We start from the raw sequence: 22949 nt of genomic DNA on the forward strand, positions 1-22949 counted from the left end.
CCCTCTCAGGCCACCTCTTATCGCAGGTGCACAGGAAACATTTGCCAGACAGCATCTCTCACACAAGGAGCAGTTTTTTGTTTGGAGGAGCCAGCCCAGACTGCCCATTATTTAAGTCTGCCCTAACTTCACCTGCTGATAAAGTATTCTTCACACAGGTACAGAACATCCCGTACCGCTCTGACCCAGGAGTGTGTTTGAGCCTCCGGCCACCAAATTGGTTGGTCCCACCCACATGAGCTGCCACCACAACACTGCAGCTGTATTCATGCTCAGCCTCAACAAAAGTGTTGTCCATTATGTTGATCAGAGATACAGTATTAAGTTGTGTGTGGGTGTTTTGTGTGTGTTTGCTGTGTAGGAGTTTGCCACCCTGACAAAGGAGCTGAACATATGCAGGGAGCAGCTGCTGGAGAAAGAAGAGGAAATATCTGAGCTGAAAGCTGAAAGGAACAACACCAGGGTATGTACGTGTGTGTGTGTGTGTGTGTGTGTGTGTGTGTGTGTGTGTGTGTGTGTGTGTGTGTGTGTGTGTGTGTGTGTGCATAATAAGTAGAAGGGTGTGGTGATGCTGATGAAAACAAACAATGTTTCTGAGCTTGAAATTAGTATTCTCTTTGTTCGTGCATGCACTCGTGTGTGTGTGTGTGTGTGTGTGTGTGTGTGTGTGTGTGTGTGTGTGTGTGTGTGTGTGTGTGTGTGTGTGTGTGTGTGTGTGTTTGTGCTGTAGCTGCTGTTGGAGCACCTGGAGTGTCTGGTGTCTCGTCACGAACGCAGTCTGAGGATGACGGTGGTAAAGAGACAGGCACCCCCACCATCTGGAGTCTCCAGCGAGGTGGAGGTCCTCAAAGCTCTGAAGTCCCTGTTTGAACACCACAAGGCCCTGGATGAAAAGGTGGACTCACACAGACAGACACACACACACACACACACACACACACACACACACACACACACACACACACACACACACACACACACACACACACACACACACACACACACACACACACACACACACACACGAACACAAAGGATTGTGGTCAGTTCTTACCAATAAAGGGGAAACATCTGGCTCATTTGGTAACTTCAGTGTTGCTGCATTGTGTTGAATTGCTGTCTTTCCTCGCTAATTACTTCTGATCTATTCAGTTTTGTTATTTGTTTTCTCATTTTTAATGAGCTTCAGCGCTCCCTCAGTTTCAATTTTACTATATAGTAAAATTTGTACATGCAGATTGTTGTTGAACAGTCATGAGATGCACTAACAGAAGCAGAAGCACATTTAGACAACAATAATCTATTATAGCGCTTTATTTGTTGTAGAAATAAAAATCTATATAAAACAAAAATTTGAGCCATTTTTTGAGAATGCTTAGGGCAAAACATTGTATTTTATAATGTCAAGGATTAAAAAGGCGTAATTAGATTAAACGTGTGGGTTCTTGGTGTGTTTTAGGTGCGTGAGAGGCTTCGGGTGGCTCTGGAGAGGGTGGCCACCTTAGAGGGACAGCTAGCGTCCACCACACAAGAGGTGAGGTGTGCGAATGTGTGCGCACATGTGAAAATATGTGTGTGTGTGTTCCTATAAGTTAAACATATGCTCAATCCCTCGCAGACATCTGTTAAAGCCTCCAGTCTGATCTGATGCACACTTCAAGTGTCACGCTGAGTGAGAGGCTCCCTCCTCTCAGCCCACTGCTCATACCCATTACACATTCACACTTAAAAAAGGCATCAAAGAAAGAAATCTAAAGATATATTTGCGTTAAATATTCACAGCAGGCTCGGTTAAAGTAGGATCCCAGCAGGCAGGTAATGTAAGATGTGCAGTCAAAGCTTGTTAAGTTTCACAGATCACAGGGTTTTATACGAGGAGCGAGGAGACCCTCACTGAAGCGAACCCTCCATGCCTCCTGTTTTCTGAGTAGATTTGCAGATTTGTAAAATACGATAAGACTTGTTGTCTTAAGCACTTTGAGAGCTGCGTTTCCCTTTTGGATGCCGAGTTTTGTTCTCGAATCGACTAAGGAAAAAGAAAAGGAAGCAAATGTGTGAGTTTGTTCAGTGTTTTTTTTTCTTTTTAATCTACTTTGCAGTTGAACATGGTGAGACAGAGGAAGGACGGTGACTCAGTGGAGCGAGGAGATGGATCCAAACCTACATGGAAGGTCTTCCTGGCTGTGTGATTGTTTTTCTGATATGCGTTTTATTTTAAGCCCCATAGTAGTTTGTGAACTGGTCACTTTAGCATCTTCTTTCTGTCTTCCTCTGATACATTAAAATATCTGCTCACACACATACATATGTCACTGGAACTAGATCTGTCTGGAGCAACAAACATCCCTGTGATTGAAAAGCAGAATCTGCTTGTAACTGGATGGAAACTGCCTTCCTTTCTGAACCGGCTGTACAGCAGACAAGAAACATTTTATGATCCTCTTATTGTTGCCCTTATTTCTGTGGCTTTAGTGATAGAGAGAGACCAGAAATATCTTTAGTATGTGAAAAATAATTAAATTTCAAAAATCAATAACTTACCATTAAGAAAGGATGAAAGCAATGAGGACGTTGTATTAAACGATGACCACAGAGAGTGAGGGAGAAAAGATGAAGAGAGAATTAGCTTGAGTGTGGCCATTAGGAAAAGGATTGTAGTTTAGATGTCACAGCATGTGAGGGGTGCAAACACACTCTGTTAGGACATTTTTTCATGACACCCACTGCCCTGCTGACAGTATGATGTTGCACCCTTTAGAGGATACTGCTGTACAAAACACAGAGTGCAGAAACCCTCACAAAGACTGTTCTAGAGCCTTGTCCGAGCCAATGATTGCTACACAACATCAGTTAGTGCACAGTGTTCTTCCCACAGTCACAGAGAGTAAATCTAAAGAGTTTGTGTGGCTGAACTGAAATCACGCACAACTGCACAGCTCACCAGGTGTGTTTTATCACAGTCTCATACCATTTAACCCTATTCTGCGTAGTATATGTGCCTATATTTCTGTAAGGTGCAGGTGAAGTAGGAACATGAGGGAGCAGAGGGGGTCCTTCTAACTATAACTGCCCACCATGTTGCCTGTGTGAATATGTGTCCCTGAAGGTTTGTGTAATTAAGGCCCTGGAATTAACGGCACTTTGAGTTGCAAAGAAGAAGAGAAACAACATCAAAACAACAACATGGCAGCCTAACCTCACATAACCCATCTCCGTATGCATAAAACTCACCACTTTTTAATCTAGGTCACCCAGCAAACTTTATCAGTTCTACAGCTCTCAATTTCCCCTCTGCTCATCACATGTACATTTGCATCTATGCAACTCAGCACTGAGATGCGTTTCATGTGTGAATATGTGTTAATTTTGTGTGTCCACCTTGCAGAGACTACCCAACGGCTCCATAGACGCCCACGATGACGGCAGCCGAGTGTCTGAGCTTCAGGAGCTGCTAGATCGGACCAATAAGGAGCTGGCTCAGAGCCGCGAGCACTCTGCCACTCTTAACGCCCGGGTTGCCGAGCTGGAGGCCGAGCTGGCGAATGCACGCCGAGAACTGAGCCGCAGCGAGGAGCTGTCAATCAAACAACAAAGGGAACAGAGAGAGGTGACAGTAAAAGATGGAGTCAGAATTGTGCGTTGGCTCTGGAAGCCAGAAAGAGAGAGCCGGGGAAGCAAAAATGTAACGCTTTGAAAAGTGAAAAGATCAAATTTCATTTTCCACTAATTTCTTGAATAGGTCATGGACCTTGGTTAAGAAATGCAATCTGATTGTCTACATAACACAGATTTTCTCTCATGCCATGGAAAGTGAAATGATGCATGACAGCAGATAGCTATGGTGAGCTGAACATCCACATAATATTGTATTTGTAGCGGAAAAAATCAAAACAGCACACTTTTGAAAAATGAATTCAGTTTTAAGAACATATACTTATTTTATCATATTTGGCGTTTATGGCACAGTGTTTGAAAACAAAGCAAAACTACTGAACTATCTCGTTCAATTCTATTCTTTAAGTGCTATTCAACACATTTGTAATACTCGAGGCCTCGTTATCAGCTTGCTCTATCTTTTGTCGCTATAGTAACATTTTATCATCATACATTTAAAATTTACAAGTTACTTAAGTATATTTTTGGTGACAACTTGATGAAGGTGGACAATATCATCATATAAAAGCTTTGCAAAAAAAGTTCTCCTCTCCATATATTAATGTTAATCATATATTTTATTCTCTGTCAGCAAAAACAAAGAACAAATAATTTTGGGGCATATTTCCTCAACAACAATAACAAGATATTATGAAGATTTAAATATATAAAGGCACAGTAAGGTGTTTGAGATTTTAATAAATCTGTCAACAATGTATGGCTCCTGATTTCTTTAATGTTGTGTTTCTGTGCCTACAGAGAGAAGATATGGAGGAGAGGATAACAACATTAGAGAAGCGCTACCTGGCTGCTCAGCGGGAGACCACACACATCCACGACCTCAACGATAAACTAGAGAATGAACTGGCCACCAAGGACTCCCTGCATCGACAGGTAACACACAGCACACATCTACACCAGCTATACACAGTGAAAAGAGGATAGTTTGCATAATGAACCTTGTTACTGGCTGAGAGCACAATTATCATTCAAAAATAATAAAGCCACAGTCATCGAAAAACAGTCATTTCTAAGTAATTGCTAAAAAGAAAAGCTAAGTGGAAAGAGATGATGGCTGTCCCAATGCAGAATTTGGGCACAGAATCCGAAACAAAACAACTAAACGGACAACATAATGAACATCTCTGTCACAAACCAGGCTCTAAATAGATATTTATGAATGTGTTGTTTCACTACTCTGCTATGTTCAAGCTGCCTTGAATGCACTATAATGCTAATGTGTTGTTAAGTGACACCAAAAATGGCGCATTTGTCTTGATGCACGGTGATGAATGAGTTGAAGATTCAGGCTAATGCGAGCTATCTCATTCTTTTTCTCGTCTGCAATGATTTAATATTTCATGCCTCAACCATTTGCAGCAATGTATGTAAGGTATCGAAGAGCATCACAGCCGGTGAGTGAGCAATAGCAACATCCAGCTCAACAGTTCATGTGTAGTTCAGGGTGAATCTGAGTTCAGGTTCCACCAGGGAAACACCAAACAGCATCCTCCGAGCGGACCCGTGTGTCGTGTCCTTGCTACTCACTGGCTGCACTACACTGATTACACCTCTCTTGTGATTGCAATAATGTCCCTCCTCTATATTTGAATATGTGCGTGTCTCTGTGTGCATGTGTGTGTGTCAGAGCGAGGAGAAGGTGCGCCAGCTGCAGGAGATGCTGGAGATGGCAGAGCAGAGGCTGGCTCAGACCATGAGGAAGGCTGAGACACTGCCAGAGGTGGAGGCTGAACTGGCACAGAGAGTGGCGGCGCTCTCCAAGGTAACACACACAACACAGAACAACACTCAGACGTAGAAGCAAAAGCAAAAAAAAAAAAAAAAAAGCAAACAAAGTAGAGTCGCTGAGTTACAGATAGAAAACACAGAACCAGGTAAGCCCACAGCATGGCTCTTCTTGAGGCACTTATATGTACGTGTCTCCCCCTGCAGGCCGAGGAGCGCCATGGCAACGTGGAGGAGCGCCTCAGACAGCTGGAGTCACAACTGGAGGAGAAGAACCAAGAGCTAGGAAGGGTGTGTGTGTGTGTGTGTGTGTGTGTGTGTGTGTGTGCGTGTAGCCCTGCAGGCTCCCTCTGACCTCTCTCTATGATGTGTGTATGTGTGGGCTGATGCTTCACATTAGTTGGACGCCTTCACTCTTGGCTCTGTGCTCCTTCATGCATACAAGTGGATACGCAGACGCACAGGAAACACACATTCAAGAGGAGTTTTTTTTTTTCCATTTTCCCGGTGCATTGTTGCATGAATTCAAACCAAATTCACATATCTCGGTGCAACACACACACACACAACCCCCTCCCCCCTATAAGACTGATTGGCTGCTATCTTTAGACTCTGAATAATTCACGCAAGGCTAATTTCTCTCTCTCCCTCTGCGATCGCATGACTATATTTAGTAGGAAGAGCTCTCTGAGGATGCGAATCTGTGTTTGTGTGTGTTAATTTGCTTTAACAAAATTACTGCAGAACACATATTAAGCACAGCGATTCCCATTTAGGAGAAGCCGTTTAACCCTTTTTCATCATCACCTAAATGACTGTAATTAAATCATTCTCACTGAGAGATCCATTGTTGGCCAAGAAGACCTGTATCTGGCAGCTGGTGATCTAGGGCTAAATACACACTTCATCCTTTAATCCATGTAGAGATGCTTGATTAGCTGCGTAAATACACCCACACGTGGAGCGTGTATCAAAGAGAAAAACTTGATGATGTCATACCAAGCGTCTCGTTCCTCCTCTCTGCTCATCAGGCCCGTCAAAGGGAGAAAATGAATGAGGAGCACAACAAGCGTTTATCTGACACTGTGGATCGTCTGCTCACCGAGTCCAATGAAAGACTGCAGCTCCATCTGAAGGAACGCATGGCTGCCCTGGAGGACAAGGCAAGGCCCGGACACACACATTCATCTGAGCAGCTCATGTTGCTGTTGTTTTTGGCTCACAGACCAAATAAATACACACTACTACTCATAATCTTCCTGGAATGCAAAGTTGTTGTGACGCAGGTTCTTGATTTTTTTTTTTGTCTAGAACTCCCTCATTCAGGACCTCGAGAACTGCCAGAAACAGCTTGAAGAATTCCACCACACCAGGGTCCGTAAGAGATCAGTGGATCAGCGGAGCACTGAAATCCACTGCTGTCTCCTCACTTACACTTCACATGCTCCATGATCAACAGTGAAATGTGGCTAAGTACATTTACACAAATGCTGTACAGTACTTTGGGTTTTTCCACTTTATGCTGTTCTATGATACTCTACATTTCAGAGGACAGTATTCATTTATAAGGTCCTGTAAGCTCTTCAAGCTTCACAAAAGCATAGACGGAGATCACTTGAAATTAGTTCAACTTGAATGGTTAAACCAGCTACACACCTTCAAGGCAGAGTTTTAGAAAAAATGCTTCTTGCTGAATGTTAGATGAGAAGATTGATACCTGTCCCATAGATAGAAATTTATTAGGATTTATTTAGCTTATCTTAAAGTACCAAGATGGTAAATATCCATTTTCATTGTGATTGGTGGTTATTTAAACTTGGAGACCTAAAATAAATGTTGTTTATGTCTGCCTTCCTCAAGTCCCCACATGACTAAATAGCCTTCCAACTCTAAAGACCAATGAGAGATTTACTCAGTTGCTACATTTCACATTAGGAAACAATAGTTGTCTAAGTCACACTTTGCTTAATCCTGCCCATTTACTAGCTGTTGCTTCCAGGTGAACACTTCAGAAAGCTGCCTCATGGTCCACCAGTTTTATTTATTTTCTAGAGCTACTTCCTCTAACTCTAGAATGTCTTAGTCATGAGCAAAACTCACCAAATGTTCTGCTGTTGGTTGCAAGAGTGACCAGAAGAGTCTTCATGCACCACCTCCAGCATCTGAGGAGCTGAAAACCCAGAGGATTACTTTCACTATTGATGTTAATGTCTGTAGGAACGTCTTCAGTATATGGTGTTGTGCAGCTAATATGGCTAACATTATCTCATTTACATATTTTTAGGTGTCTGTTGTCAGACAATGGCACAAATGCAATGGAAATAATGAAACGCTGCTCTTTAATACTACATGTTGACCCTCACTCAATTGCAGTTTCTTAAGTTGCTGCTGCGCACCATTAAACTACTGATTTTACTATCAGAGTGTTGTCCTTCATACTCACCAAGCACGAGTTAAAAACAACAGCTGCGCACTCAGTAATTTAAATGTAAAATGATCACTCAAAAAGAAAACTAGAAAAAATGGGAAGTCTTTTTACATCTCTGTCAGCTGCCATGCTCAGCTAAAGAGTCTTCCTGAAGTGGGCTGGACAGCAGCAGCTCACCTGCATTTAAAGCTACAGGCAGTAAAACAGTTCAAAACTGTGTGTGAAAATCAGAGATTATGCATTCGTGGTAAAATGAACCGTCTTTGTAGTATTTTTGAATTGAAAAACTAGAAGACACATTCTGGGAGAATGTTGGATTTTCATTATTTGCTCACACAATATGGTAGCCTAGCCGGGCTAGACAACCCACGGCAACAAATTTAATTCTCTGCCAGGGTCGGTCTAGTTACCCTCGGTAAGCCTCGAGGTTGGATGCTCCTAAAACTGGCCGACGAATCACCATGAAGTGTAGAGTGAGAAGGCGGGCGTAACTAAGTGACGACAGAGGCGTGACGATTCTGACAGAAACAACTGGAAACAACCATAGAAACAAGGATAGACAAGAAGATGGCTGCGCACAATAAACAGTTATCTTTTGACTCGGCTTTGGCCACAGCCCTTAAAGGTTTCTGTTAACATGTCTGTAATATACTTGAGCTTCACCCATTGACTGTATAAATAAGGCTTCACCGAAATCCCGCATCCTCTGACTTCCGGCGCTCTAGGAACTACGTCAGCCTATCCGTTGCGTTGATTGGTTGTATACCTACCCAATTGCTGCAGAGTGATTTGAAAGACAACCTTTTAGCCTGCCTCCCTCCCTGTACCTAGACCCTTGCGTCGTCAGACCTGGGTCTAGCGCGGCTAGGCTAACAATATGGCACTTTTACCATAAGTGAATGGCAATGAGACACAACATATCAAAGACTCACTTTTTAACACATTATATTTCAGTATATCTTATGTGGCAATCTGTACAAACCTAAGTGTAATGATAAGTTGCAGTTTTACATGGGGTTTTGTGCCAGACTAATTCTTGGCCTGACACAGTGAGTAAGAACATTTTGTTACCTTTGGACAGAATTAGCTCTTTTCTGTCCTTCTCATCTCACAACAGATTTAAAAGTGGCATCAATCCTCTTATGTAACTCTTAGCAAGAAGTCAAGAAAATGTATTCCTTAAAATGTTTGATTAATTCTGTAATGTATCTGCGCTAATAAACTGATATGATATTGACAATACACTTTACTGATTACACTTTGCACATGCATTTGAATATCAGACTTTTACTTACTTTTTTCTTGTAGTGTTGTACTTGCTTGTATTTTTTACTTGAGTAGAGCATCTGAATATTACTTCCAGAACTGCTCTGATTGTGCCTCTCTCCCTCAGGAGCGGCTGATTGGAGAGATTGATAAGCTGAGAAATGAAATCGACCATTTGAAGCGCCGCAGTGGGGCTTTTGGAGATGGAACTCACCCTCGGTACACACAGACATTCCTCTTTCATACTGACGTTTATACTTGCACTGCAACATATACATTATTGATGGTATTCTGTGCTATGTATATTATCACAGGTCTCACTTGGGTAGCTCCAGCGACCTTCGCTTCTCCATGGTAGAGGGCCAGGATGGCCACTACAGCACAACTGTGATCAGGCGAGCACAGAAGGGTAGACTGTCAGCGCTACGAGATGATCCAAACAAGGTGCTAATGATGTTCTTCATAGGGACAAATAAACTGCACAATTCCTCACATACACACACACAAACAAAGCAGGAAGGCAAACTAACAGATCCATGTTCAGGATCACATTTCCAGCTACTCTTCTAACCACATGTGGCTCCTTATAGTCCAGGTTCATGTCTGCTTTGCTAGTAAGTGTCAGTGCTTCATGCCTAACTTCCCATTCTTTACTAACCTCTCTGTCTTTCTGTCTCTCTCACCTGCTGCCATGGACATGCTGTGTGATGTAAGTTTACTGTTCATCCATTTCTCTCATGACTGTCTAAATACTTCCATTTAATTCCATATGATAGTTCATATTATGTTTTTGTTTGTGTTTTTAATCAGGATTCATCTATGTTGTACATTTTTTAGATGTGTAATTTTTTAAAAAAAGGATGAAATGCATGTTGTATTAAACATGTGACTGTTTGAGCTCATGTGCATTTGTTGTGTTCAGGTGTGTGCGGTGTTCGAACAGGACTATCCATCTCTGCGTGGGAGCGTCAGCCACCTTCTCGGCAGCGACATCGAGGCCGAGTCAGACCTGGATGATGACGTTAGCTCAGCCCTGCTTTCCCCCAGCGGCCAATCAGATGCTCAGACTCTTGCGCTCATGCTGCAAGAGCAACTTGATGCTATCAATGAGGAGATAAGGTGGCGTATTACAGGCACATTGCTTTACAGAACATGACAGTTTCATGATTCCCCCCGTGGGGAATGTGGGTCAGTGCAGCAACAAGGAACAGGAAGCAGAGAGAAGGAGAGCACAATATTAAACATAATGCGATTACGAGAAAAGTACCATTTTGAAGATGCTACAACCAATAAAGGTGCCAATGCTTCATTTTCTTAAAGAAATGGCCAAAGGTCTTTGGGTATATAGATGCATCAGGACTGATACAGATATTAGATAGTGAGATGATGCTGTGGTCCTTGATTAAAAAAGCTGTAAAAAAAAATTCCTTTGTGGCACTAAATGACACAATTTCCAATATGATAAATTTACACAAAATGTTATGTAACACTGAGAAATTTTGCCTCAGTGCCTTTTTGGAATTCAATTAAGTTTTAGTGTTTTACCTGCTGAACAAAAAGAAAATTTAACAGAGGCACAGAGGAAGGTTTTGACATATTGGAACACGTTTTGTTTCATGTAAATTTCCTCAGTGAGGCATCACTGAAGTTTATCTTATATTATTGTATTGAAAAAAATTCCTTAATAAAGACATGTAACAGTAAAGGTTTATGTTAATGTACCTATCTCTGAAATATTTAAACTTTAAAGAGGTTCTACATGAGTGTTATCCCATCATCTATGTATTTATTTACCTTGAGAATCAAACCTTTGGCTTAGAAATTAAGACAGACTGAGGAAGTGAATGATGTAAGTCTAGAAAAAGAAAAAAAATATGAGCTCTGTGTTTTTATTTTGATCACTGTTTCAACTAATCAAAAAATCTATTGAATTTTAAAGTTTAAGAATGAGAAAACTTACGGTAATAAATGCAACTTATTATAGGCTCTTATAGCATAAGAGAGGACTTGACCTGACACAGATTTGGATCTCATGGTTAATCTATCCTGGCTAGTAAAATATTATACTGGAAACCCCATAGTGGATAGCATAAAATACATACAGACACATATCTAAAAAAATAACGACTAAAACAGATACAGAGATGATAATATGTTGATAAGGCCCTTTGCTCTTCAGTTTTATTTCCTGCTGGAAGAACATGCTGTTTATCGCAGTTTACAGTAAACAAGGTCCCTCTTTTGGCACCTCGCAATATGCTTCAGCAAAAATAAAATGCAAAATAGCTGCTGATTATGCTGCAGAGGGGAAAGCTCTCTCATAGCAATATAATCTTTGTTACTTAAATGAAATTTTTATGTCAAATCTCTTAAAGATTGTTACTTTTTCTTCAAGTTGTAACCTGTTTGTTTTGTTATCATTAATAAATACTTCCCAGAAATATGAAATCAAAGTAACTATAAGGACATTTTTTATGGCTAAGGAAATATTTTGACAGTTACCCCAAATATACAGAGTGTATATGATAACTAAGGGGTTGGCTGATTGTATGATTTGTTTGTGTGTACAGGATGATCCAAGTTGAAAGAGAATCAGCAGACCTGCGCTCTGACGAGATCGAGTCTCGTGTGAACAGCGGCAGCATGGATGGACTCAACGTGACACTTCGACCCCGAGCCTTGCCCACCTCCGCCACTGCCCAGTCCCTGGCCTCGTCCTCTTCACCGCCCACCAGCGGCCACTCCACGCCTAAACATCACGGACGCAACACCAGCCACCACCTCGGCATCATGACTCTGGTCAGACAGCACACACACAGACACACACACACAGCAATATATTATGTGTGTGACTACTTTATCACAGTGTACTGTTTTGTTCCTGATAGCCAAGCGACTTGAGGAAGCACCGGAGGAAAGTAGCAGTAAGTTTGCGAACACAGTCACACTGGTTGTTTTGTCTCACTGTGGCATCCACAAGCTGAGCTGAGCTTGTGACTCTTTCAGTCTCCAGTGGAAGTGGACAAAGCTACCATCAAGTGTGAGACGTCACCGCCCTCGTCCCCTCGCAGTTTACGGCTGGAAACCAACTTTGCGCAATTCACTGGTAGTCTGGAGGATGGACGAGGGTGAATAAACACACACACACATACACACACATGCGGGTAGTGCAGCATGACGAACAGTTTCACAGTGGACAGAATGAACTAATCTTTCTCTGTGTTCCATATACACTCCTTTTCACTGTGTTTATGCAGATTTTAACACCATTTGTCTGTTTTAATTATTTGCAGAAAGCAGAAGAAAGGAATCAAGTCATCTATTGGCCGATTGTTTGGGAAGAAGGAAAAGGGTCGGATGGACCAGACTGTTGGCAGGGATGGACAGCCTCTGCCGGCCTTATCAGGTGCACTGCAGACATACGACATCCACAACATTGTTCCACATCATGTATGAGATTTACTGAGACTTTGACACACGTGTGTTTATATTTTAGACTTTGAGATGGGCATCGGGGACACTATGACTCTGGGAAAACTGGGCACACAGGCTGAGAGGGACCGAAGAATGAAGAAAAAGTAAAAGAACGCATTGATTGATTGCTTTTCCAGTTATTTATAATCTTTTCATTGATTTCATGACTTTTCTCCTGGCTGTGTTTTTAACTCCCTCTTCAGACACGAACTTCTGGAAGATGCAAGAAAAAGAGGTCTGCCTTTTGCTCAGTGGGATGGGCCTACTGTTGTCTCATGGCTAGAGGTATTCCGCTAATCTACCAAACAGAATTTCCTTAAAAACAACTCCTGTCTGGCTGTTTTTATGTCAGGCTGCCACTACTACAAAAGGGAATGCAGTAATATCAAATACCAGACTGACCATACAGTCTGATCTGCCCGCCCTTCTCCTTCTATCTGGCCTTTTATGGTGACAATGGTGCTGACGTTGAATGTCTTGATGACTCTCACCAGCTGTGGGTGGGTATGCCAGCCTGGTATGTGGCAGCCTGTCGTGCCAATGTGAAGAGTGGAGCCATCATGTCAGCTCTCTCAGACACTGAGATCCAGAGGGAGATCGGCATCAGCAACCCTCTGCACCGACTCAAACTCCGGCTGGCCATCCAGGAGATGGTCTCCCTCACCAGCCCATCGGCACCACTCACATCCAGAACGGTAAACAAATACAAACCAATACACCTTCATGAACACAAGGTTGTTGGGGTTTTTTTTTTGTTGTTTTTTTTTTTTTTACAGGCACATATTAATTCAAATTCTAAATAAATGAATAAATGAGCACATGAACCTGAAACAAGAATTAAACCAGGAATATGACACACTGAAAACCTGTTCCACTGTTAGTCTTAACCTTCACTCTGCACCCTCAGGTGATGCCTCCTCACACCTTTTTTTTTTTTAAATTCTTGCTGTTCAGACTACACCAGAGGCTTGGTTCATGCCTTTAACAGGGCTGACTTGTCTTTTTCAGCTGCCATAAATTGCATGGGTTACTGTGGGGGGAAAAACACACACACACACACACACACACACACACACACACACACACAAATAGTGCCAGATATAGCTACAAGCTACCTGCCTGAAATACACTCCCTCCCTTGGCATCACTCAACACAATGTTTGTCTGTGTGTGTGTGCGTGTGTCTGCGTGTGTGTGTGTGTGTGTGTGCATGGGGGTTGGCATGTGTGAAAATATACACATGAGTGCATTCTTGGGGTGTGTTGTGTGCCTGTGGATGCACGCTTTTGTATGTGTGTGTTTGGGTGTGTTCTCGTCCTCTGAGCAGTCCTCCGGAAATGTGTGGGTGACTCATGAAGAGATGGAGAACCTGGCTTCCTCCACCAAAGCGGTCAGTACCATCTGGGTGCTCTCCCTCCCCACCCCCCACCCGACACTCTCTCACGCTCACACCGTCCCCACCGCGACACACATATGTCCTCTGCCCCCGGAAGACCCCCTTTAAATCAATTTTTTTTGTGCTTCTGCTGGTATTTGTACGTGGTTGTATGATGATGTAGCCTGTGGTCGTGTCGTCTGCGTCTCCATGCGAAGTTCACTTAGTAATAAGAGTGCTGATGTGCAGTTACAGTTAACTGGAGGGTCACTGCAGAGCAAAGACCGAGAAGAGCTTTTGTGCGTTTCTGAATGTGCAGTGTGTGTGTGTTTGATTAGCCCCTGTGTCTCTAACATCAATTATATTGTCTCTATTATGCTGCCGTTCAGGAGAATGAGGAGGGCAGCTGGGCACAGGTGAGCTGCTGACCTACGAACTTCTGTCTGCGCATATAAAGTGTACCAAGGCTTCTTACTAACACACAAACATACATTCATGAACAAAAGTTTACATGCGCCAGTCTCGAGTTTCCAATGACTCCTATAGCTCTTAATTTCCTATAATGGAATCTTTGAAACCTATGCCTCTTTGTCACAATAAAAGAATCATAAATTTTGATTCTTCATAGATTCATTATAGCTCTTCTGGAAGAATGACAAAATCTGCTGTGTCAAAAATATACATACAACGATGCTAATATGTGGACCTGTTTAAATTGGCTCAGAGGAGTCGGCAGCTGTAGTCGATCATAATCACTCACAAGAAGTGAAGAGGTCGTGCCACTAAGGAAATTTGATTGGCACAGCTTTCTACATCACCAAAACTGAGAAAGTTAATGTATGAACATTTTTGACCCAGCAAATTTTAAGATCAATAATACATCAATGAATTAATCAACACATGTTTCATAGAAAATTCAGTGCCAGAGGAGGCAGTGGAACCTGAACTGCTTGTGAATGAGGGATGCGACTTCACCTTCAGCTTTATGAAATAATAATAACTGATGATTATTTTCTGTCCATTAGTCAGTCACACTGACATTGTCCTACATCGTATAGCTGTCGTTGCCCTTCACTCTCCTTTTAGATTTCTCGCATCTGCTGAGTATAACAATCAACACCTTTATTGTTTTGACTGGTTCATGGAGTTTGGTGATCCTTTTGTAATTACCCAGAGGATTACTAAGATTTGAAAACACCTTCATAGCTACAAAATATGGAATGTACAGATTTTATTGTTTGGAAAGCCCCAGGACAGCATACACAACAGTATATATAGTAGCTTATCTATTTGATTTGTCCTAGACATTTCCAGTACAGACAGCTCTGTCCCATTTCACTGTCCCAGTGTCCCGAAAAGATATGAAAGTGAGTCAGCGTACCTCTGGGCTTTCAATGTGTAATATCTATATGGAATCATTGTTGTTCTTCATACCTGTGACCTTCTAACTTGAACCTATGTTAGTTTTTATTTATTAATTCTTGCAAAATGATGACTGAAATCATTCATTTTACCACTTTACCAATGGGTTCTGAGACAGAGTTGTTTTTGTCTTTTGTCTTTATATTGCACACGTCAGTAACGTTGTGTACTGCTCTTCACATAGACCTTGGCGTATGGAGACATGAATCACGAGTGGATAGGGAACGAATGGCTGCCCAGCCTTGGGCTGCCTCAGTACCGCTCCTACTTCATGGAGTGTCTAGTGGATGCTCGCATGTTGGACCATCTGACCAAGAAGGACCTGAGGAGCCACCTGAAGATGGTGGACAGCTTCCACAGGTCTGCTGCTGTGGCGATTAGCTTAGCCGATGTTTGATCTGCCTCCCCTTTCATCTGTTAACTGGGTGCATTAGCAATGGAGATGAGAAGACTAATGATGCATATGTGCTCGTGCTTTTCTGTCCGTGTGTGTGTGTGTGTGTGTGTGTGTGTGTGTGTGTACCAGGGCTAGTCTGCAGTACGGCATTATGTGCTTGAAGAGACTCAATTACGACAGAAAAGACCTGGAGCGTCGGAGAGAGGACAGCCAACACGACATGAAAGGTGAGGTACACCCCAACACACACCCTGATCCACACAGAGTGACAAAAAGGCACACAAACATGGTGGAACACTGGTCCACAGGCATGCACACATCGTCAGCCTCATCAGGCCAGAGTACCACCTAGTGGTTCTATCTGGCATTGTCGATTTGAACTGAGCATCGAAACAGCTGCTCTTTCGACTGTCAAACAGCCAATCTTATGATCTAAAGCTCCACTTGCCAAGAGTGGTCTACACATACAGACACACACACACACTTAGATGTAGCCAGCCCTCTCGCCCTTTTGACCTTGAGTTCAGCGCATGAACTTGACTCAGCTGTCGTGTCAAATCAGAATCCAGCCCCGTTTACACACACATAAAGACACACTCTCACACACACACACACACACACACACACACACACACACACACACACACACACACACACACACACACACACACACACACACACACACACACACACACACACACCGCCTGTTCCAACTTGGAAAGCTGGCTGACAGCTGTGCTTTAAATGAACAAAGGGAGTGTGCCAGTGAGTTGACACTATGTGGACATGCACATTATCTCTTTATCTCACTCTTTTTCTGCATCTCCTTCTCTGGATGATGTTGCTCCTATCTTTTGATTAAGAGATTTGCCAGCAGTCAGGGTAATACTGTACTACAGTGCAATGAATCTAAATCACTCTTTTATTTTAGATGTTCTGGTGTGGACCAATGAGCAGGTGATTCACTGGATCCAGTCCATTGGTCTGAGGGAATATAGCGGCAACCTGTTAGAGAGTGGCGTTCATGGAGCGCTCGTCGCTCTGGACGAAACCTTCGACTACAGCAGCTTAGCGCTCATCCTGCAGATCCCTATGCAGAACACACAGGTGGGTATGGAGAAAAATACAGCTGTTTACACTCAACATGCAATGACTGAACCAAGTTCTTGTGCGATCCAATTCTTCAATGCAGTTATATCCATTTTGTAGAATTCTAAAATTAAGTATCTGTCTAGAATATTGACAAAACCCCAACTAAAACCAACATAATTTGTTTTGTTATGAATTCCCACACATCTGACACATTCTTTGGCAGAGCTGTGAGCTCACAGCAGCTCTTCTGGCATCTCTGTGTCCACTCCATCTTCCAACAGTCCATTGTTTTTATGAGATTGCTTGATTTACTTTTTGGTGACACAGTGTTTTGTGTGCAGTCAGCATTTCTTTCTGCTGCCTGCCAACATTTGCTTCTGCTTCAGTTCCTGTATCAGTTGTGCTCAGATCAAAAACGCTGTGCTGTTCTCATCCAGATCTCCCTTTTAAGTATTTCCTGGTCACAGTACAGTGCAGATTATTTGCCCACAGTTATGAATTTAGAACTGGTTGTTTCCGGAAGCTCAGTAAAAAACATGAAGGTTTCAACTATTTATCAGAGGAGATATCTTTTAGAAATTGTACAAGTATTTCAGGAACTTTCATTGACCTGTCGCCATTGGCTCTTGTTCACGGTTTCTTTTTCAGGCCCGGCAGGTTCTGGAGAGGGAGTTTAACAACGTGTTAGCTTTGGGAACTGACCGCCGACTAGAGGAGGTGAGCTGTCAAGCTGCCATTTTGCTCAAACACAATATTGCTGACAAGAAAAGCAAAATCATGTGATGTTGTTTTGTTTTGTGTCCATGTAGACTGGAGATGACAAGTCTTTTCGACGCTCTCCATCATGGCGCAAGCGGTTTCGTTCCCGTGAGGGAGTGGCGGGTTTGGGGATGATGGCGGGCTCCATGGAAACGCTGCCTGCTGGCTTCCGCATGCCCTCCATGTCCATGCCGCCCTCCATGAATCTGGCACCTAAGAAACACCTCCAGCCTGAAGGTGTTACAATACTAACTGTACTGTATCTGTTCTCTTACTGCTTTGACTGACTAACTGCATGCTGTGTCTCTTTGTATTGCTGTGATCTAAAGCTCCTCCCCCGGCGCCTCCGAGACTCGACCCCTCAGCCGTGCGGACCTATTCATGCTAACTTCTTCTTACTAACAGGAGCGCTAATGCTAACAGGTAAGCTCACAAAACACTACCTGAAACCGCTCAACTTTCACATTAGTGCACTTTTAACCGGCATTGCCCAGAATATCTGACTTTTGCCTGAATCCAAAAGTGGCATCCAAAAAATTTGCTATTTTGCCCTTGATTCCGCTATCAGGCATTTCAAGTTCAAATGTTCATGATAATTTTCCAGAGCAACAAAAGTCGACTAATGCAGCTTTAAAGGCTGTGTCTGTTGGTACTGTATATATATTTTCGGTATTGTGGACAAATCCCAATAAAAGACCAAAACTAACAATGAACTGATCCTAACAGGAACTGTTTGACCAATGTCCACTATACTTTTGCTTTCTCTGTGCTGTAGGTCTTTAATTTTATTAAGAAGAATGTTAATAACAATAATTCTTTACAATAAAAACATGCAGTAACACGAATAGGAACCAGAACAACATTTGTTTGGACAATCCAATCGATAAAAGTACATTTTAAAAAGAGAATTGCTTAAAAAAAATTATACAGATTTTGTGTAGTTAAACAGCTGAGTGTCCTGGGGACAAAGACTTGGTCTCATTTATTGTCAAGATGAGAATTAGGAAGCATAAATATAACCCTGCTGGAGGACCTTAAGCAGAGATCAGATTCATTAGGAGTTTTGCAGATCGCAAATGCAGTCAGAAGTGTGACCATTCAAGGTTTTAAAAACAAGCAAGAAAATGTTACAATCAATTTATTTATTTATTGTTTATTTAATAGGGACCAGTGTATACAATAAACATGTATAACACTATGACATTTATAGCCAGAGCTAATTTGCAAAGTCCGTCCCTAGAAGGGCTTTTACAGAAGAGAGAAAGAAGAAAAAAACAAAAAACAAAACAACAACAACAACATTAATACAAAAACAAATACATTCTGGTCAATCTAAAAATTCTAAAACTCACAGGTAGCCTATGAACAGCAAGGACTGCAGTGATATGGTTACGTCGTACGTGTTAAATGCCTGGCAGCAGCATTTTGCATCGACTGCAACCTTTGGATGTTTGCCTGCTGGTACCAGAGTAAGATGAATTACAACACCTGAGTATGGGAAAGATGAAAGCATGGATGACATTTTCTCAATCTGTAGAACAAAGAAATACTCTAGAAATAATTGGTACCATTATTTGACGGGGTGGAGTCCCCCATGAATGCAATATATACTCCCTGTTTCAGTAACAATGGCTAAAAACGTCAGTACTCAGGTATTTGCTTAGCTTTGCTTTTGTAATGTTTAAGCCTTTACATCATCAGGCAAATGGAACTGGGTTTGATTTGAGTCCTAGCCTAGCCATGCTACACCCATGTTTCTGACGGCACAAGGGTCTTGGGAAGCTCGACAGGGAGGGAGGCGGGCTAAAAGGTTGTCTATCAAATCCCTCTGCAGCAATTGGGTAGGTATACAACCGATCAACGCAACGAATAGGCTGACGTAGTTCCGAGAGCACCGGCGGATTGTGGCTAAATCCCATTAGCTTCCCAACCGGCGGAGCCAACTGGTATATTAAGGATTTGCCATATCCCGTCGGCATAAGTCCAAATACGTCTTTCTTCTCAATGAAACACTTCAGTGCCGTCCTTTGTCTTTCAAGTTGAATTTTAGCTTCAAATCTTTAAGGGCTGTGGCCAAAGCCGAGTCGAAGGATAACTGTTTATTGTGCGCCGGTTGTTTCTGTCAGAATCGTCACGCCTCTGTCGTCACTTAGTTACGCCCGCCTTCTGACTCTACACTTCATGGTGATTGGTCCGCCCAGTTTTAGGAGAATCCAGCCTCGAGTCTTATGGAGGGTAATTAGAACCACCCTGGCAGAGAATTAAATTCGTTGCCGTGGGTTGTCTAGCGCGGCTAGGCTATTTGAGTCCCACAGACAGAGCAGAAAATTGGTTGGTGTCGGACAACTACTTGTGGTTTAAGTCTCTTTGGTGGGATTTGTTTAAGAAAAAAATAGCTTAACTCCAACTCGCTTGGACTCATTAGTTTAGATAACTCAGAATGTTGCTTTGCACTATGTACCATTAAGATCCCAAAGCTGAAGGTCAGTTTTTGGTTCAGTAATTCCTCTAATACTTCTGATGAGCAGTTTGATCTTTAATGTAACATTGCTTTATTGAGATAGACTATATTGCCAAAAGTATTCGCTCACCTGCCTTGACTCGCATATGAACGTAAGTGACATCCCATTCCTAATCCATAGGGTTCAATATGACGGTGGTCCACCCTTTGCAGCTATAACAGCTTCAACTCTTCTGGGAAGGCTGTCCACAAGGTTTAGGAGTGTGTTAATGGGAATTTTTGACCATTCTTCCAGAAGCACATTTGTGAGGTCACACACTGATGTTGGACCAGAAGGCCTGGCTCTCAGTCTCCACTCTAATTCATCCCAAAGGTGTTCTGTCGGGTTGAGGTCAGGACTCTGTGCAGGCCAGTCAAGTTCATCCACACCAGACTCTGTCATCCATGTCTTTATGGACCCTGCTTTGTGCACTGGTGCACAGTCATGTTGGAAGAGGAAGGGGCCAGCTCCAAATTGTTCCCACAAAGTTGGGAGCATGGATTTGTCCAAAATGTCTTGGTATGCTGAAGCATTCAGAATTCCTTTCAGTGGAACTAAGGGGCCAAGCCCAGCTCCTGAAAAACAAGCCCACACCATAATCCCCACTCTACCAAACTTTACACTTGGCACAGTGTAGTCTGACAAGTATGGTTCTGGCAACCGCCAAACCCAGACTCGTCCATCAGATTGCACACATTTTACAAATGTTTGTCAAAGCAGTCTGCATGCCTAGGTGCTTGATTTGATACACCTGTGGCCATGAAAGTGATTGGAACACCTGATTCTGATTATTTGGATGGGTGAGTGAATACTTTTGGCAATATAGTGTATATACAAGACTCAACATCCACTAAGAAAAAGCCAGATGATGCAAGTAAATTTTAAGCAGGAGCTCCTCAGACCTGATCTTTCTCTTTCTTCCTGTCTCATTTTGTTCTTTTTTTTTCTCTCACTTCCAGTGCATTCTCATTACCTATACGGACATATGCTTGCGGCCTTTTGAGAGTGATATGCCAAATCTGGAGAGGGAGACCTGGGTGCCTCTGGGGGAGGCTTCCCCTCCTTTGCTGCCCAGCCTCACCTCCTACCTTTCACCTCTCACCTCTCCTTCGGACACGTGCAATACAGAGGCCAACTCTGACCTTTGAACTCTTGAGAGTGCTCATTGGCTGCGCTCGCTGCTGTAAAGGAGGCTCGTCCCGGTCTCTCCCAGTTTACCCCAGTGCTCCTAGTAGCCTTGTTGTTGTGGTGTTGTGCTCCTGCTCCCCTGGTCTCAGCTGTGGGTTCTTGTCCTGGTTCTAATAGTCTCAACATGGCCAAGTCCAAACCAATCGTCCTGAGTCGCCACATCCTTCACAATGACTAGTGAGACGGTAGATTTAAGGAGCTGGAGACCAGCCATTGGTTTGGACTTAGGAATGATGAATACTTGTATAAATGGCAGATCCCACTGCACATTACCCTTCTACCGGTTATGCAAGGTATTACTCATTAATCGTCTCTGTACATAAAATGGATGACTTATGTTTTTATAGAAATATTATATATAAATATATATATATTGGAAATATATATGGAAAACAATATAACATCATTGCTGTATGAAACCCAATGCCCTGTATTCGATAGTGACTGTTCTCTCTCTCTCTCTCTTTCTCTTTCTTTCTCTTTCTCTCTGTGTCGGACCTTTGTGTGTCTTTTGCTGTATGCTGTAAGTGTGTGACTCGTTGGTGGGAGGGACTCACTAAAAGGGAAGCGTGCGTTTCTACAAGGACTCTTCACAGGTTCATGGGTCCAATTTCAGACTTCTCTCTTTGCCTCTTCTCCTGTTCTTTCCTTTTTTTTCCCCCTGCTCCTCTTTTGACACGATGTAGCTGTTACCTCTCCTCTCTCCGCCTCTCTCGCCTTCTGTATGACACTATGTAGCCTAGAATAGAGAGAATCCTTTAATATGAAGAGTGAGTGCGTGTGGATGAGTGAGTGAGCGAATGAGTCTCTCTGCTGGAGACTTGTAGAGAGGTTATACGCGTGAAAGGCCGACCCCAGCCATGTGACCATGACTTTTCTCTGTGGATGGTAGTGTGAACACTGTAGCTCCTCTCTGTTTGTTCCTTACTTTTCTCTCAAATCAAACTTTAAACTGCTGCTCGACATCAGCCAATGATACCCACATAAAACTGCTCTAAGTGACGGACTAATCTCGTTCCGTCACCTCCCATTTAGTTGCCATGGGGACGTGCTAGTGAGCAGTCAGTACTCTTGGCTGACCAACTCCTCATCCAATGAGAACACAGCATATGAACAAACCAGTGAAGTGCTGGATGGGTGTACAATCTTTTTTTTAAAATGATTATTTTACAGTTTTTCCAAGGTGTCTAAAAGGTGTAACGTGCTATGTGGCAGCTATGAGTACTGTGTCTTTATTCCAGGTGTGAAACAATGCTGACAAATCAAGATTTTATTATTTGGCTATTTAAAAAAAAAGTGTACTGTATTTATGACACTATATAGACATAAGTAAAGCTGTTTTTTAAAGATTTTGGATGCTGTGTTCCTTCTGATGTTCTCTCTGCTCTGTTAATCCAAGACAACATCAAGACGGTGTATTGAAAATGGTCTTTATTGCAAGAATTCAACAGAAAATATCACTTTTCAGAACATCTACAAATACACAACAATCTTAGTTATAAAAGTCCAAAATAAGTTAGCAAAAATAAAAAATAAAATGGCAAAACCACTCTGTAGAAAAAGGGAACGTATTTACATCACTAGCATTCGTAACGAGTTTAAATTAAGCAGATCTTGGTCAAAACTGCCATGGTACATATTGGCCCC

At 42.5% G+C, this 22949-nt stretch overlaps 1 protein-coding gene across 4 annotated transcripts in view; it reads left to right on the forward strand.

Moving 5' to 3' along the window:
* Positions 1 to 22651, forward strand: part of ppfia4 (PTPRF interacting protein alpha 4) — a 76201-nt gene extending 53550 nt beyond the window's left edge. For 2 of the 4 annotated variants that reach the window (XM_022204715.2, XM_022204717.2), the window contains 29 exons: positions 362 to 463; positions 731 to 895; positions 1460 to 1534; positions 2100 to 2171; positions 3386 to 3607; positions 4414 to 4548; positions 5303 to 5437; positions 5608 to 5691; positions 6432 to 6563; positions 6712 to 6774; positions 9222 to 9313; positions 9409 to 9538; positions 10017 to 10213; positions 11665 to 11893; positions 11983 to 12018; positions 12101 to 12222; positions 12388 to 12500; positions 12591 to 12672; positions 12772 to 12853; positions 13063 to 13263; positions 13896 to 13958; positions 14333 to 14359; positions 15550 to 15725; positions 15892 to 15989; positions 16694 to 16869; positions 17503 to 17571; positions 17664 to 17850; positions 17943 to 18036; positions 21074 to 22651. In XM_022204715.2, the coding sequence (XP_022060407.1) occupies positions 362 to 463; positions 731 to 895; positions 1460 to 1534; positions 2100 to 2171; positions 3386 to 3607; positions 4414 to 4548; positions 5303 to 5437; positions 5608 to 5691; positions 6432 to 6563; positions 6712 to 6774; positions 9222 to 9313; positions 9409 to 9538; positions 10017 to 10213; positions 11665 to 11893; positions 11983 to 12018; positions 12101 to 12222; positions 12388 to 12500; positions 12591 to 12672; positions 12772 to 12853; positions 13063 to 13263; positions 13896 to 13958; positions 14333 to 14359; positions 15550 to 15725; positions 15892 to 15989; positions 16694 to 16869; positions 17503 to 17571; positions 17664 to 17850; positions 17943 to 18001 (3324 nt within the window). In that variant the 3' untranslated portion in view covers positions 18002 to 18036; positions 21074 to 22651. Of the gene's footprint in view, positions 1 to 361; positions 464 to 730; positions 896 to 1459; positions 1535 to 2099; positions 2186 to 3385; positions 3608 to 4413; positions 4549 to 5302; positions 5438 to 5607; positions 5692 to 6431; positions 6564 to 6711; positions 6775 to 9221; positions 9314 to 9408; positions 9539 to 10016; positions 10214 to 11664; positions 11894 to 11982; positions 12019 to 12100; positions 12223 to 12387; positions 12501 to 12590; positions 12673 to 12771; positions 12854 to 13062; positions 13264 to 13895; positions 13959 to 14332; positions 14360 to 15549; positions 15726 to 15891; positions 15990 to 16693; positions 16870 to 17502; positions 17572 to 17663; positions 17851 to 17942; positions 18037 to 21073 lie in introns of those variants that run through there. The other 2 variants (XM_022204716.2, XM_022204719.2) reach the window with 2 other exon arrangements.
* The last annotated feature ends 298 nt before the right edge of the window (positions 22652 to 22949 follow it).

This window comes from Acanthochromis polyacanthus, chromosome 5, assembly GCF_021347895.1.
Source record: "Acanthochromis polyacanthus isolate Apoly-LR-REF ecotype Palm Island chromosome 5, KAUST_Apoly_ChrSc, whole genome shotgun sequence".
NCBI lineage: Eukaryota > Metazoa > Chordata > Actinopteri > Pomacentridae > Acanthochromis > Acanthochromis polyacanthus.